Raw genomic sequence first — 18,406 nt, 5'->3', positions numbered from 1 at the left:
TCTTGACACTCCAAAAGTAATTTATTCCACTATTTTCGAAGGCCTTATTTGAACAATTTATTATAAGGTTTTTAATTGTACCAAGTGTGCTGGTAAGAAGAGTAGACAATTTAGTAGTTGAACAATGGCTTGAAGACGAAATAAATCTATATTTGTAAGGGGTTTTGTGTAGCTTCGGAAGCCAATACATAGTTGGGACTTTCATTGTATTTGGCTCTGCTTGTAAAGCGGTGGCTAAAAGTTTATGTTTGTTACAGATTTCGTTTTCTGAAAATGGAGTCAGTTGGAATGTTGGTGAATTGGTGATTTCCTTTTTCAGAACCTCAATGTAAAATTTACGTCAAACAATAATAATATTATTAGCAGCTTTATCGGCCGGGATAAAAACAAATTCCTTGGCTAGTTCTTTTAGTTTATGTTTGATACGAGAAATAGGTTTATTGTGGTTATTGTTAATAGTAAAATGTTCTTTAAAATGTTGAATACGTATATCAACTATCTTCATTACAGAATTAAAAAAAAGAGTCCAAAGATTTTTTGTCAGCTTTTTCCCGTTTTATCCATTTCATACAGTAAGTATGGAGTGAGTCGTGGATGATATTACGACACTCATTCCAATTAATAATTGAAGGGGGGACGATATTTAGGTCCTTTACTGAGGAATGATTTTAACTCTCGGTCTTGAACGATGTTAAGATCTCCTGTTATAACATGGGAAATGGGTCCATAAATATATGCGGAATTACTGCAATTACACGAAGTAGGTGTATTATCACTGATATTAACATCTTTACACAATTGACTATAATTAAACACAAATTTCCGGGTAGATTTCTTGTAAATATAACAAATAAGAGGTAGCTCAGTATTGTCAAAATAACCAGGAATTTGTTCTTTAACAGAATGGTCGTTAAATATACCGGCAATATTTACAAAATCAAAGCCTTTATTGACATACTTAATTTTAATAAAATGTTTTTATGATCTTCAGGGCGATCAATTTTGGGAAATAATTTAGAATAACAATATGCCATAATAATTTGAACAATTTCATACTTAGGACTGCTATATGAAATTGTGTTGCAATCCTCCAAAATTTTATTTAACTTATTAACCGGTAACAAACAGAGTTTTGTTAACAGATAATGTCTGCCGTTGTTTTTTGAAATAGAAATTAGGTCCGAAATATTGGTATGATTGGCCCGAAATTTTCTTTGATTGCGATTTGTTCTACGACCGTGAGAACGGTTTTTACGAACAGTTTTAGAAACTATATACAAAATGTTAACGGAATTGGTTCTAGATATATTACCAATTCCCATGATATTATCATTTAGACCGAGAGGGTAAACTGTCTGTAATTTTTTAATCCAATTTTATTCAATTATTTTCCGTGATCGTACAAACTTTGAATGCGATTCACCAGGCTGCTTATTAACTACTTCTAAAGGTTGAACTGCTAAATATTTAAACGGATGGTTGTGCTTCTTAAGGTGTTGGTAAATGATACTTTTGAATTTATTAGGTCTTTTAAAACGATACAGATGTTCTTGAGTGCGTTTAGATAAATATCGTCCAGTTTCTCCTACGTACTGAATACCACACCCCGGTTTGTTTCATGTGAGTAAATAAATAATACTGTTTGTTTTTCAAGTTATATCAGTTTCAAAATTTAAAGAAAATGTGCGACCATTAAACGTGGACCTTACCGTATTGTTGATGGAAAGACGGGGACATGTAAGTCATTTTTTGGCATGACACTTATCGATAGAAGGGTAACCACGATTTTTATTGTTAAAAATGTTAGCGATGGTAGTATTTTTAGATAATCGATTTTGAAGATTGAGACGTGTAGATACCCTTTGAAAAAGTTTAGTTTTTAATATTTTTCCGTTTCTAAGCCTCTCTTGGTTTAAGTTTTGCCTCCAATACATGTTTAATTGATCTTCTGAGTTGTATGCTGTGCGGTATTTAAAAATACCATAGAAAAGCGAAATTAATCTGGAAGTACAACCCTGTATATTTGTTTTTACAACGTAATATAGGTTAGCATGGCATTCATTATCAACAATATCAAGGTACACATGTTGCTTTAATTCGAAATATATCCTGGAATATCAAAGCAGTCCCTATGTCCGCATTCTCTATTACAATAGTGGGGACAGAGACCTTTAAGTAGCGAATCGCTGCACATCTGTATTTCACAGTCAACCTTATGACATGTGTCCTCTGAGTAAAGATCTTTCCCACAAGCACCAGGTATATTAGTTTGCGTCGATACTACTGGCATAATAGTTGTATTTGGTATACCAGAGTTAACGGGTGCTGTAGGAAATAATTAAGAATATCGTTATCATAATGTGACAGCTGAATAATCTAGAAGCAACAAAATGGTTGAAACTGACCCTGACTCAATGTTTTCTCCATTTTTATGTGGAATTATTCCAACCACGTAAATCCTTTGTGAGGGGTGTATTTGTATTTTGAATGAAGAATATTGTTATCCTGATGTCACATCTTGCAGTCATTTTCAAAACAGTTGTTTTTGTTTCGATTTTTATTAAAAGCGGTTTTTTTTTCGGGTGAGGGGTGAGAATATTTAGATAAAGAGCGAATTTTGAATTTAATAATGTGTCGAAGTGTTGAATATTATAAGTTATATGGTTCACTACTATCCCCTACGGATCCATAGAGGGTTAGTTAATTTATATGGAATAAGGCCGGAGGCCGAATCCCCTTTTAATTTTATTCACCCTCTATGGGTCCGTAAGTGGTCAGTAGTTAACCGTATAACGAATTTATCGCACGCTGGACTTTTTTGCTGCATTTTGTTGAAAAATAAACAATGAAACACAACAGATGAAGTCACCATTAACTCGTCGTGAACCCCCTTCGATTTTAAGTAACACCCTACGGTCTCATAGGGAGTCACCACGTTGACGACTTTAAACCAATAACAACGTGATAATTTACCCACGGCGCGATAAATTAATATCATAGTTTCTAAATGGCATAATGTAATTAACTTTGCCAACAAAGTCCTCACAGCAATTAAAAAACTAATACAACATCCACAATTACCAGTGCACATTTATACATATTTTACCGGTAGAAATAGTTTACATAAGTAGTGAGAAAAACATTGAGCGAGGTAAATTTTAACCATGTTTTGCTGTCAAGTTTATTAAGCTTGCAAAACATTTAATACAAATATTACAAATTGTATTCTTGTAAGCAAAAGCATTGCCTAGGTATTGCTAGTTTTAATATTTACTTCTGAATGTTATTGTAAAAGTATACAATTTTATCCTCAATACTCTTCAACATCGTATTTTTAAAAATAAATTATTCGGGCGTCACTGATGAGTCAACGGTTTCGGTACTTGTACATCTTCGGATTTCAAATGTTTGGCTTTCAGCGTTCCTAATGATTGTTTTTTGTAGACGAAACTCGCGTCTGGCGTAAATAAAAAAAATCAATCCTGGTATCTATAATGAGTTATTTGTTTTACAAGTGATAAAATCGACAAACAATACTATTATGATAAAGTTATGTGTGTTTTAACTTTTAAAAATTGTGTCTCACAAAATGATACTGCTGGACAATTTAACCCTTTGGTCGAGATTATGTGTTCATCTTATGAGAAAGACTCAATCGCTTGACTCAAATACCTAACATGTAATAATGTTTGCAGAGCTTGTGGTAGTCTGATCAAAATAAGTTGATTGTCTCAAACTACTCACATGTAACAGTGGCTGGAGCAGTATTGGTATTCTGATGTGGAGGACTTGTTGATATTACTATTGGTGCTGAAATAGATTTTTTTTTAAAACAAGATGTAATATTTCCAACCAATTTTGAAACTTCCACCTTTGTGACGGAATTATTCGATCAGTATTGTTAGCCCGTGGGACTTTTAGATCTTTAGCCATACCATGATGTTATGAAAGATTGGTATCTCACTGGGTTTTCTGCACATCTCAACTTGTCTCAGGTTTGTAAATATGATCTTTATTGGTGATCTTTGCAAACTTTATAATTATAAATCCACTATAAGCTAAACTATCTTAACCATCTTAAAATATTGTTTTGTAATGTTTATATATATTTCTATAAACAAAACGCAATGAAATCGATTTGTATAATTAAAAATCATCAGTAATCAGAAATGGGTTTGTATCAACCGGTTTCCTTAATAATAGAACTTAACATGTGAAAAAAAAGTTATTACAAAAAACATAACATGGTTAGTTACATAGAATATTTTAATCAAAATGGTTGGTATGTAACTTTAGATATTTCTATATCAAAAATAACCTAAAGGTCAACACTACATGTATATCACGTTTTTTTTGCAATTTTCCCTACTGTGTGTGTTTGGTTTTCCATACATCGCTGTCTATGTAAGGAATTTTTGGCGAAAGTGTGAGGTTTATCTAGCTATAAAACCATGAATCGTTGATGTGCTTCAGCTTTTGAATTTGCCATTTGCTTAACTAGTTTCCGTTTAGTATATTTGTTATTTTACTTTTCACTCACCTTGTGTTATCACTGGGCTTTCTGAAATATTAAGAACGGAATCTTTATTACTTTAGCAAAAATATAAATTCGACTGATTCAATATGTATTCTGTTGGTTCAACAATTATATAGATATGATATTACATGTTATTCAATGGTTAAGTTATAATTCTCTTTGATGTTACTGATCAATCGTTCTTGTGATCAAATCAAATTCAATTACCAGCATCAAGAAGTCCCTTTAATTGGAGACCAACACAACACGACTTATTTTGGACTATATTGTTTCCATTATGTTAACAACGACATATGTTTGGGGAATGGAGAATTGATCAGCATTCGGTAAAAACCTTGACTAAGCGATAAATTGTAACAACCTTTTGATTGGTAAATCGGTCTGATACAATGCACAATTTCTGTTCATATCCAACCAATCTCTTTCCGGTTGCATTGAAATTTCGATCTCATCCTTACAGAAACAACTAATCGTAAAACTATTACTCTGTTAAACATGCATGAAATATTATCCACTGGATAATAACAAACAACTGTTGACCAGTCAAATATTGATGGGTTCGTTTTGGTCACATGTCATTTTCTATGTTGTTTTTTTGTTGTTGTGTACAAGTGGTTGGTTGTTAGACTCTCTTTTTGTAGCTCTGACGTTTTCAAGCTTATTTTCGACTAACACGAGTTCAAATGTCATCGTTGGCTTTACAATTTTGTGCTATCATGCGCACTGAAATTGGTTACAAATGATTATTTTGTTTAAGGCTAATAATGATTGGAGTTTATAAAATAACTCACTCTTAATATTTCAAAGTAGGGTACATTTGTACATCGTACTCCGGTAGAATTTCAGGTGAGTACATGGCTGTTATGATTTTTTTTTCTTTCCAAACGCGAGATAAAAACAGGAATATCATCTTTCGGCTTTAATCCACTAAGATGTGTATGGCGTTGATGAATGTAGCATTTTTTGGCAGATAAAAATAAATGGCCCTTGTCTATTCCATGGTGATGTGACAACTTGCTTGAATCATGCTTTAAACAATACACATTTAACTTTCTAAATGAACTTTTCGAGTCGGAAAGGTAGGAACTTTTCGTTATATATAGTTTCACATTTAGCCAGACACATATTTGGACACTAAAATTAGTGAGTTTTGCATTTGTATGTAAAATAAAATAAATTAAACAAACGTTTATTAAATGATTGCAATTGTATAATACTCACGGCATACTCCGCATGTTTCAGGACAGAAATAGTTCCTAATATCAGGCATAGCACATGCGCTTTCACCATTTTTCAAAGCGACAGAAATAACTAATATGCAGCCATATGTATCAATATCTTTACAAATGTCAGAGGAGGGTGTTTTTAGTAGTTGGCAACCAGTGGAATTAGTACCTGAAACACATCAATTTCGTTAACATTAACTAGGATTTATCACTCACAAACATGTTTTACCCGGAAACCTACCCATGTAAGTAGCATGTAATTCCGTGGTTATCATTGATGCTCTTTCATATCATATGTTACTGTACATCGAGAGCCGTGGTGTAGTGGTTAGTGCATCGGACTACTAACACAAAGGTTCCTGGTTCGATTCCCGTTTGGGATGAAAATTTCAGGAACTCAATTTTCGGCTCTCCCTTGACACCATTTGCGATTATGGTCTTGTGGAAACGATGATAGTCCGTCGGACGGGGACGATAAATGGCTGACCCGTGTTAAGAGAGAGCCACATCTCTTGCACGTTAAAGACACCCTTGTAGATTTCGAAAAAGAGTAGGCTAATGCCGCTACAAGGCAGCACTCGCACCCGCAAAGTGGAGCGGGATTAATATAAGTTGCAAAACTTGTTTCCCAATCCACTATAAATAAATATGTTTAAACTATGTTACTGTTTGACATATTTGATTCAGATCTTATTATTCGGTTACTCGGTGTTTGTGTGTGGGTTTTTTTTTATTGCATGTCTGTGATTGTAAGTTGAAACCCCGCGTATGTCGATTCCTAATTTCATAAACCATTATTGTTTTTCTCGTCAAAACTGTTCGACACTATGTGTCAACGAGAACTTGAAAGAGTGTTCAGCTGAATATTTTATGCATAAAAAGGACGAGAAAAAAAAATAGCTATAAAAGATATATCCTGTAAAAGTGGAAAGAAAGTATAGAAAATGTAGATTACAACTGAAAAAGGAGTAAGTTTGGTAAGTGCCATATTTGGCCCCAATTATAAAGTTCATGGTGACAAGACAATAATTGTTTTAAGTTGCCTTAAAGACATGTGAGAAAGTTAAACTGAGCTGTTTTTGTCAAAGTTTAATTCTAACTCATTGATTTTTACATCCCAAAAAGGTCAAGATAAGGGATTTTGGTGAAATTTGACAAAATCAGCTAGATTTCAACCAAAAAAACGGATCAGGAAGCATAGAGCGCAGGCGTCGACAAGCTTAATATTCAAATAAGACATTTTAAATGTCTTCACAAACATTATTTTAAAAGATCTTTGTTGTCGACGTATGCGCTCTATGCTTCCTGTCAAATAATCTTCGGAAATTTAACCATTTTCATTGATTTTGTCGTGAAAAATCAATATGAGTACAATTTGTGACGTCATAATGAAACGCAGAAACGTAAAATTTTCAAGAAAATGGCTTATATCCTATCTAGTCAATATATAAGCTATAATTTATCGTGATATTGGTCAATAAATCAAAATTTGAAATTTACGCTAAATAGGGGTCCATTTTAGGACCTTATCGAACATACTCCTTATGGTAAATTGGATAGGGACAGACATTTTGTCTTGCAACAGGCATCCGTAGAATATTGCAAGGGTCCTTAACGTGAAGGTAGCGTGACACCCTCTCTTTACTCGAGTCACCGGATTTAACGTCCCCATCATGACCTGATGTGGCTGTGTACTTGATACATCCCGAACAGGTAAACGGACTCGCTTCTAAGGCAAAATTTTACTGCAGGCCAAAAGAAGACCTTTAGTGACCGTATTTCTATTCCCCAGTCACCATTAGGGGCACAAGATGTAAGATAATATATTTTGATTGTATGGTCTCACCATTTTCACAAAGCTCCTTGTTACAGTATTCAGTTAGACAACCCATTGCACAAGGCGTTCCAAAAATATCTTTAAATGACTGCTGTCGTTTGCCTACAACAGGTAAAGGTGTATTGCCTGGTGTCGAAGTGGTAACAGTTCCATTAGGTGTAGTGTTTGAAGCACAATACTGTAACACAAAATTTTGAGTTAATAAATTCCATTGACATATATTTAAGAATATGTGGTAGGAGTGCCAATGAGACAACTCCCAATTCAAGTGACAATTCGTAAAAGTAAACCATTATAGGTATTGTCAATATAAAAAAGAAGGTGTGGTATGATTGCCAACAAGACAACTCTCCACATGAGACCAAAATGAAACAGAAATTAACAACTATAGGTCACCGTACGGCCTTCAACAATGAGAAACACCCATACCGCATAGTCACCTATTAAAGACCCCGAAATCACAATTTAAAACAATTCAAGCGATAAAACTTACGGCCTAATTTATGTACAAAAAGCAATTATGTATTACATAAACAGACGACAATCACTAAATTGTAGGATCTAGGGCATATACGTAGAGAATGTGGCGGGGTTAAACATGTAAGTGGGATCCAAGCCCGCCTCCTTAACCTGGAACAGTGGACTGTAAAGTACAACTGAAGACCGAACTATAACAAACAGTTGAAAAGGCTTAACTCATCAGATGGATTCAAAAAATACTACAAATACTGTGAAAGTACTAATTTTTATGGTATTCTTTTATCTGTTGATCAATCTTTCTCAGGCTAATAAGTATGATCACTACGATTTAAAATGGCCAATGTTAACTTTGCGCTTTCATTCAATCCAGACAATTTGTAACTTTTGTTTCTAATGGCTTCAATTTGAAAATTTGTTTTAAAAACTAAATACACGAATTTAAAACCCCATGAACATGTAAATGTTGCACAAACCACGAAAATTGAACCCCACGAATTATTGAACTTTCACAAATTTTTTTCAGTCTATGAGTTTGACTCTCCCTTTGGTATCTTCCGCTCAACTTTTATGATATATTAATGTAATCAATAATGTTTTTTAAACAGTTTAGTTTATATTTTGTTGTTTGTTTAAATGTATTGCCACATATAATTGTAAATGTTAACTCATCAATAATGTTGTTTCCAGTTAAGGAGTCACTGCAATATTTTTTCTGTCTATGAAGAAATAACATAAAAAAATGTGGTGCACACTGAATAACCCCCGTAGCGGGCTATTTTAAGGTGTGCACCTTATTTTTTCGTGTAAGTTCGAATAGACAGAAAAAATATTACAGTTATTTCTTATAATTTAATTCTGAATTCCTTTTTAAAAATTATAAAATTGTTAAACCGGGGTTTACCATGAAATAATTTTGATGACGTCATGGCAGAATTATGTCTATGATCTGATTAATATACCAACATCAACCATGCAATCAGAAGACGCATTACATCCAATAATAAATTATGTACTGATAATCTTAATCTTTTTGCTTACATTCTTTGGTGCACACCCTAATCTATATCGAGTTTCAGCATTAAATCTAAAGGCTTGTGTGTAGCATTGCTGAAATAAAAAAAAATGGCATTGTTGTTTTTCATATCCAGCAGCAAATAGTTCATGCATATCTTGTGCAAATCAACTCGATGTTTAAATGTTTCACTTGAAACAAATGCTTTTTTGTGTTTAATAACGATTTAGTATGTTAATCTCTAACCGATTTAAATATAATAAAAACAAATGTGGTATGAGACAACTTCACGAAAGAATAAATAACACAGAAATATAAACAATTATAGATCACCGTACGTCTTTCAAAAATGAGCAAATCCCATAACGCATATATAGTCCGTTCAATTATATTGTTGGTAATACTCTACTGTTCCATTTGTTCTAGTTTAGAGGAAGGTTGTATACTTACAAAATTGCATAACCCCCTGACTGTGTATGTGCCTGTCCCAAGCCAAGAAATGTAATGGCGAGGTTTACATGTGTTAACATCTGCCAGTACTGATGTTAATTAAATGTTATCAATTGCATGTTTCTGTGTTGTAAAGTTTCACAAATTGTTAATCATGGCATTCTCATGATTCTACAGCTACTATACGGATTAAATTTCCTTAAGAAATAAATCCTTTTTTTTTAAATTTTATTTTGGTGTAAAAGTGTTGGCCGGAGCACATTTTGCTTGAAGCGTGGAATCGTTCTAAAAAGTGTGCACGATCAACAATATTTAATACAACTCTCAATTTTCTAAAAGAATCACGCATTTCTTGTATAATTATATTTTATGTTATAACTTTTGAATTACACTCAATCTTCGTTGTCCAATTAAACTAACATATTCATATACAATATGTATGAAACGTAAGTAATAAATTGCTGATTGTTTCAATACTTAATATTTCATGCATGTTAAAGGGTAAAAAATTTGGCTTTTCAAATACTGGTAGGCAATTTACGGACCATACATGAGTTGTTACAACGATTTTTCACGTGCAAAGAGCGTGGCATTGTCTCTACACGAGGCATCAAATTGAACGTCCCCATTCTGACCGGCCTGACTACATGCTTGATATATCCCACACAGCGAACGGACGCCCCACTTTGGCGAGTGTTCTATTGCTGTTCCGATAATATTCTAAGTAGTAGCGTTTATGAAAATAAACTTACAGAATCTTGTGAACAAATCTCCACTTTTTTACAGTCTGAAGGTTTGAGAACATCATTACAGCTCAAGCAACGGATTCCATGTTCTTCTGCAGGAAATAAATATGGTACTTTAGTATACAGTCATGATTTGTAAATTATCTTTGCAATGCATTATACCAAAACGTATATACAGTAGTTTACCGTAGCTGTATTTTGCTCTAACTTTGTGATTCATTTAGCATTTTAACTTTTATGATTTCAGCGTTACTGGTGGGTCTTTTGAAGAAGAAATGCGCGTCTGGCGCAATAAATTTGAAACGAGCTTATTTTAAAACTATCGTGTGTGTCATGGAACTGTTTTCCTAAAATTTGTTAAATTTTCAAATGGAATTCAGCCTAATAAATAGATTTGTATTAGAATTTTAGTTTAAATTGAAAATATAAAATATACCTACGTTTTGGCACATCACATAAATCTTTATTGCAGAAAGACGTATCACAACAATGGCGACATGTGGTCGCTGAATTCTGTCTTTTTCTCAAACCGACTATATTCTGTCTTTTACCCAAACCGATTGATAGCGGGTTACATTGCTGGAATAGTTAAACATGTGTCAAATGTTGATACAATGTAAAGAGGGTAGTAAAATTGGGACAGACGAACTGGAAATAAAATTACAATTTCACTATAAACGTAAATTATAGAATAAAAACTTGCATACAGATTGCATGTTGACAATTAACACGAAAGACGGGAAATAGTGAGCTTTGAACGAAGGATTAAAATTTACCGAAGACATCACACGAAACAAAAAAATAAACTGTAGCCGTCTACAACAAGGTGCAAAACTGGGCGCAAGACAGCATACTTACGCTGTATAAGTAAAACAAATATATAAAGGAGATGTGGTATGATTGCCAATGAGACAACTCTCCACAAGATACCAAAATGACACAGAAATTAACAACTATAGGTTACCGTACGGCCTTCAACAATGAGCAAAAGCCCATAGTATAGTATAGTAAGTAATAAAAGGCCCCAAAAAGGAAAAATGAAAATAAAAGTTGATTTGTCTCGTAATGGCATGATGTTGTGTCATAACTATCCAATTTAACTAATTAAACCATTTTACTTGGTGTTCAACATTGAGATACAAGTGGCATCGTTCATTTTTTGGAATATCTTATTTTCTGACATGAGTCTGTTTAATTGAAATTAAAGACATGAATGCACATTATAATTACGTACATCTCGATCAAAGCACATGGAATTGAATGTTGTTATTCCATCTGGCGAAATAACCTTTTCTGTTCTACATATCTGAAATTGTAAATGTCGTCAAAATAAGAAGGTCGGTTGTAGACACTTTTATTATATGCAAATAAGTATGCTGTTTTTATTTTTACTTTTCCTTTTTCTAATCATTTCGTTTTTTTCTTTTCTGTTTCTATAGTAATGTTTATGTTTTTAAGGATTTTAAGAAAAACAATAAATAAATAAATCAATAATAGCGATTGAAGTTCCATACTGCAGGATAGGATAAGAAGTAAACGCATGTTTGTAGTATTCATATGTCTACGCATGCTTGTAGTATGGACTATTTCTACGCATACTTGTAGTATGGACTATGTCTACGCATACTTGAAGTTTGACTATGTCTTCGCATGTTTGTAGTATTGACTATGTCTACGCATGCTTGTAGTATTGGTTATGTCTACACATGCTTGTTGTATTGACTATGTCTACGCATGTTTGGAGTATGGTCTCTTTCTACTCATACTTGTTGTATTGACTGTGTGTACGCATGTTTGTAGTAATAATTCTGTCTACGCATATTTGTAATATTGATGTTTACTACGTATGTTTGAAGTATTTACTGTTTCTACGCATGTTTAAAGTGTTGTCTTTTTCTATGCATGTTTGCAGTATTGCATATGTCTACGCATGTTTGTAGTTTTACATATGTCTACGTTTGCTTGTAGTATTGACTGTCTACGCATATTTCTTGTTTTGACTACGTCTACGCATGTTTGTAGTATTGACTTTGTCTACGTAGCTTCTAGTATTGACTGTCTACGCATGTTTGTAGTATTGACTATGTATACACATGCTATTAGTTTTGACTATGTATACGCATGTCTGTAGTATTGACTCTTTCAACGCATATTTGTAGTATAAATGTGTCTACAAATGTTAGCAGTATTGACTCTGTCTACGCATATTTAAACATGTTGAAGTATTGAATCTGTCTGCGCATGTTTGTAGTATTAACGATGTTTTAAACTTTCGCAATAATTAAGCATCTGATAAATACTAAAATAAACAGACACTGCTATTGTTGAAAGTTGCACGGTCGGCTGGGCGTTCGGACATGTTTACCGAGAATTTAGATATTTAATTGTCGTAAAGCTGGTAGGACGGCCGCCTCTTTTGTTTGGGATATGATGATAAAGTTTTCTCATTGGTAATCATACCACATATTCTTTTTCATATGTTGACCATTTTGGTTTCTTCTTCAAACCTACGCTGATACGAAATTATTTATACAGTAATAATGATACGAAACTATCTATACAGTAATAATGATACGCAACTGTATGTACAGTAATAATGATACGAAACTATCTATACAGTAATAATAATACGAAACTATATATATAGTAATACTAATACGAAACTATCTAGTATACAGTAATAATATCCATACCTCGTGTGCACCACATTCCACAATATCCCCACAGTCAGCCGGATGAGGTAAATTTTTACAAGAATAACATGTTACTGCATCTAGTTAATTAATAGATGGTATATGATAATTCATAGATATGACTACACGTGCTAACCTTAATGAAATAAATTATGCATAGATTAAAAAAACATCGAAAAACTCGATATGTAACTTCTTTTCTTGATTGTAGAATAAACATGTAATAATAAGAGTTGAATCATTGGCATAATTTTCTAGGGTTATAAATCGTTGATCGCGTAAACTTTTTTTTAATATGAAGTGCGGAACTGTGAGTTTACGCTTTTAAAATATAAAAAAATGCATTTAATTCTCAAATGGAAATAAATTTGGGTAATTGTTATGCTATCTAATAACCTCAATCAAGTTGGCATTATCTATAATCTTGGGGTAAATCGGTACTATGACGTAGAATGATACATTCTGACTTACTAAATTCAGATAGTGTAATAGTCCTGATATAAACGAAAAAAGGTCAAATGAGGTCAAATACATATACCATGTAAACCGATATTGCCACAAAATGTTGTTTAGTTCATTGACCACTATTATAAAATTTAGTGTACCTTCTCAATATCAAAACAATGTCTCAGACATGTTTATAAATGAGTACTATTTCAATTGTCACATTTTGAAATCTGTTTTCCTTAAGATACTTAATATAAGTCTGCATATTTTTTTGTATTTTTTATAACATGTTTGTAGTAACAGGAATGCATTTTACAAAAGAAAATCAATATGTTTTATTACTTTTCAGTTAATCTTTAAGAACTATGTTGTTTTATAAACTACCATCAGTTTTCTCATTTGAATAGTTTTACATTGTCATTTTGAGGTCTTTTAATGTTAACTATGCGGTATGGGATTTGCTCATTGTTCAAAGCCGTACGGTGACCTATAGTTGTTAATGTCTGTGTCATTGTGGTCTCTTTTGGAGAGTTGTCTCATTGACAATCATACCACATCTTTTGTTTTACATCATGATGCTATTTCAGTTTCCATTATTTTTTTTCACCACGCTATAGTGAAGCGTAAAGATTTCGTGAAAACAAATGTGTTTTCCTTAAGTTGACACCAAACACCTTAACTAAAATTAATTAAGCATCCATTTGATAAAACAAATAATAATACGTTACCTGCACACTCCCAGTATAGGACAAATAGTAAAACAACTACAACAGAAACAGAAAGAAGGTAGAGAAAACAGCAAGGGGCTTATCAAAGTTGTCTAAAGACAAAATACGATTCCAAATGTTCTTGAAGCAATATAAATTGAAATATACAGATAAAAAGAGGAGGTGAAAAAAATTGAATTAACCATAGTCCTTTATATTAAATCGAACTTTATCAGAATTACAGCTTTAAATCGGACAAAGAGCGAAAAGGTGAAAGAAAAGTAACTAAAACTTTATGTTTAAAGGCACTAACTAAATCACTTGTTTATGACATTGACGACCCTTTTCGGTAACCATGTTCTGATTGATTGTTGGTTGCTTAACGTCCAGTGTCAAATATTTCATGCATATTCAGGACGAGAACAAGTTCACAATAAATACAATAGGTAGGTTGATACAATAGAGGCCATCTGGGATGATGGTCGGAGAAATTTGGACTGCCACTGGAAAAGGAGGGTATATTGGATAGGGACAAAAATTTTGCCTTGCAACAGGCCACCTACGGACCCCTCAGTGAGTTATTGCAAGGGCTCTTAACGTGCATAGAGCGTGGCACTCTCTTTACACGAGGCATCGGAAATAACGTCCCCCTTCTGACCGGACGTGACTGCGAACTTGATACATCCCGCACAGCTAAACGGACGCCCCACTTCGGCAAGCGTTTTACTGCCGGTCGGGAGAAGACCAAGTGACCATATTTATATACCCCAGTCACCCTTGGGGACGGTAACCATGTTCTACATTAGTAAATACATGTACCAAGTCAGATATATGACAGTTATTTTCCATCCATTTTATTATTTGAATTTTTAATTCTATTAAGGACTGATCGTTCTGACTTTGCCTTGAACTTTGGTATTTTTGTTATTTTTCTTTTTATTGAAGTAAAAATTTTAGTACAAAAAAAAATCAAATGGGAGTACCTATAAAAACATATTCGTACGTGTGTCAAAATTAATTGCTTGTCCTTATCATTCATGGAATATTTGACACTGGACGATAAGCTAAGAACAAAAAAAAAAGATTAGTGAACTTATGTAAAATGTTTCGTGTAATGTATTTTATTATATCCGACAAGTAATCAAATATAAAACCAAATTTAAAATTACATTAATTATAGTTTAATACGCCAGACGTGTTTTCGTCTACGTAAGACTCATCAGTGACGCTCAGATAAAAAATAAAACAAATTCGACTTTCCTGTACATTTTGTATTTCAACGTTTGAAATTATTTTTGAAATGATAAAGCATAGTAAACCCTTACCGTATATGTATAAGTGCTTCATAATGGACGGAGGGACATGTTCTTATCTAAGTTTTATGTATAGCTCTTATCATGTCATTGTAGTATGTAAGAAATTGATTTAAACTGATTTACTGTATAGTACGATATCATATCAAGGGTAATGACAACATGCCTATCAAATGCAAAAACAGATTGTATATTTCTGAGACTCAAAATATATTTAACTTCATATAACTAGTGGGGAAAAAAACATTTAAGAGTATTTTTATCGGTAAACACAAAGTTGTTTTTTTCCTTTGTTGATACGAACTTTAAATGAAAGGGTGTGATTCTTGTTAGGTTAAATTTCCAAATAATAGAAGGATTCAAATTCTAACTTAAATATGTTAAAATGTTAACAATACAATTTAACGTACCAATGGTCAGCGAAAATTTTTGTAGCAAAACTATAATTTATCGTACCAATGATCAGCAAAAAATGTTGTAGCAAAAAATACAATTTAATGTACCAATGATAAGCGAAAAATTTGTAGTAAAAATACAATTTAACGTACCAATGATCAGCGAAATTTTTTGTAGCAAAACTAATTTAACGTACCAATGATCAGCAAAAAAATGTTGTAGCAAAAATACAATTTAACGTACCAATGATTAGCAAAAATACAATTTAACGTACCAATGATCAGCAAAAAAATGTTGAAGCAAAAATACAAGTTAACGTACCAATGATCAGCAAAAAATGTTGCAGCAAAAATACAATTAACGTACCAATGATCAGTACATATACAGTGAGGTAAAGTATGTTGTAAAATGTGATGCCAAAAAGTTCAATATAATTTCATCTAGTGGAAAATATAAAATGCATCAATCTAGAATACTTTTAGTTATTATTTGTTACTTCCGCCTTCTTGGATTTTAAATAACAGAGATTTCAATAAAATAAGCATAGTGTGATTAGAAATGCAGATAACTAATATGAATTTTCCTTTAAAAGAATAAATTTATAAGATTATGACTTAAAAATAAAAATATTTTTACCAGCATAGATTTTTTTTGCTTGATTTCTGTTGTTTTTTAATTGGCATTTTACGGTGGTGGTGAGTCACAACCTGTAGACTGAGAAAATGCACGTTGACCTATCATATTTTTGAACATCTCATAATTTATACTACGTTTTGACAAAGTATAAAACATTCTATCATTTTCAATGTATACTCTCATACCACCTTAAGACATATGCCCAATTTATAGGATAAATAAAATTGAGAATGGAAATGGGGAATGTATCAAAGATCCAACAACCCGACCATGGAAAAAACAACAGCAAAAGGTCACCAACAGGTCTTCATTGTAACGAGTAATTCCCGCAGCCGGATGCGTCCTTCAGCTGGTCCTTAAACAAATATATACTAGTTCAGTGATAATGAACGCCATACTAATTTCCAAATTGTACACAATAAAATAAAATAATGCAAGACTAACAAAGACCAGAGGCTCCTGACTTGGGACAGGCGCAAAAATGCGGCGGGATTAAACATGTTTATGAGATCTCAACCCCCCCCCCCCTTTTACCTCTAGCCAATGTAGAAAAGTAAACGCATAACAATACGTACATTTAAAATTCAATTCAAGAGAAGTCCGAGTCTGATGTCAGAAGATGTAACCAAAGAAAATAAACAAAATGACAATTATACATAAATAACAACAGACTACTAGCAGTTAACTGACATGCCAGCTCCAAACTTCAATTGAACTGATTGAAAGATTATGATTTCATCATATGAATATCAGGCACAATGCTTCCCGTTAGGGTTTTAGTATCATACCATCATAACAAATATGAGAAGAACATAACCCGTGTCATGCCAACAACTGTTTTTTAATTAATGTGTTTAGTTCTGATGCAAAGACCCGATAAGTGAATCAATATTAACGCCAAAATATGCAATCTTTAATGACCTGACAACAGTATCGTAACTATATCCCTTCTTAATAAGTCTATTTAAAGGTTTTATTAGTTTCTGCGGTGAATACTGAAATTTTTGTGCTGTATAAAGAATGTTTCCATAAAAAAATTGGATGAGAAATACCTAAAGGTATAAGAAGTCTACATGTTGAGCTATATTTACGAATGATGTCCTTATACCGATGATAAAATTTAGTAAATGTTTTGATGGTTTGGTTTTCTTTCATGATGAATGGCCTTGCTACATACACTGACACTGTATGGGTTTTGTTTATTATCAGTGTTTATTGCCGCAACATTCCCACTGCTGCTCACATTCTCCTTATTTGGTGGCTGATTGGTAGGTGCCACCTGTGCAAATTTGTTTCATATACAATAAATAACTACAAATTGGTTATAAGATTTGAATTTATATTCATTTTTTTGCTTTTGTGCAATACACTATGTTGTTGAATATTTAAAAATATTTCAAGAAATTCTCTCTCATCTTTTCCCTGATTCCGTCAAAAAAAATCTTTCCATCAAGTTATGGACAGTATTTCAATTCAAATTTCTAATGGAGTTTGCAACCATAATTAAACTTTTCAATGCATCATAAAAGGTTTAAAATATAACCAGATGCTCCGCAGGGCGTAGCTTTATACGACCGCAGAGGTTGAACCCTGAACGGTTGGGGCAAGTATGGACACAACATTCAAGCTGGATTCAGCTCTAAATTTGGATTGTGATTAAATAGTTGACACAGCATAGGTTTCTGACACAGAATGAATGTGTTATAATGAACTTAAAATTTTTGTTTTCTCTTAGAGCAATTCACTATGCTGTTGAATATTAATCCTCTCAAAAAAATGTTTGAAGAAATTTTCTTTTTATTTATGAAATTTTAAATGAGAAAAATTGAACCCAATTTTTTAATCACACCCCCCTTTCCCTTATTCCAAAACTAATCTCAATTAAAATATTCTAATGGAGTTTGCAACAATAACTACTCATTTAAA

At 32.8% G+C, this 18,406-nt stretch overlaps 1 protein-coding gene across 1 annotated transcript; it reads right to left on the bottom strand.

Moving 5' to 3' along the window:
- Positions 1–2,075: 2,075 nt before the first annotated feature.
- Positions 2,076–12,108, bottom strand: LOC134717994 (uncharacterized). Its single transcript, XM_063580492.1, has 10 exons — positions 12,055–12,108; positions 11,523–11,594; positions 10,729–10,867; positions 10,295–10,380; positions 9,119–9,187; positions 7,610–7,778; positions 5,759–5,932; positions 4,541–4,561; positions 3,745–3,810; positions 2,076–2,325 (listed from the first exon to the last, which is right to left on the bottom strand). The coding sequence occupies exons 1-10, from the start codon at positions 12,106–12,108 to the stop codon at positions 2,093–2,095; spliced, it is 1,083 nt and encodes a 360-aa protein (XP_063436562.1). The 3' UTR covers positions 2,076–2,092.
- Positions 12,109–18,406: the final 6,298 nt, after the last annotated feature.

Source organism: Mytilus trossulus, chromosome 5 (genome assembly GCF_036588685.1).
Source record: "Mytilus trossulus isolate FHL-02 chromosome 5, PNRI_Mtr1.1.1.hap1, whole genome shotgun sequence".
NCBI lineage: Eukaryota > Metazoa > Mollusca > Bivalvia > Mytilida > Mytilidae > Mytilus > Mytilus trossulus.
Note: the sequence above shows the minus strand (reverse complement) of the source record. Positions and strands in the feature narration are given on the sequence as shown.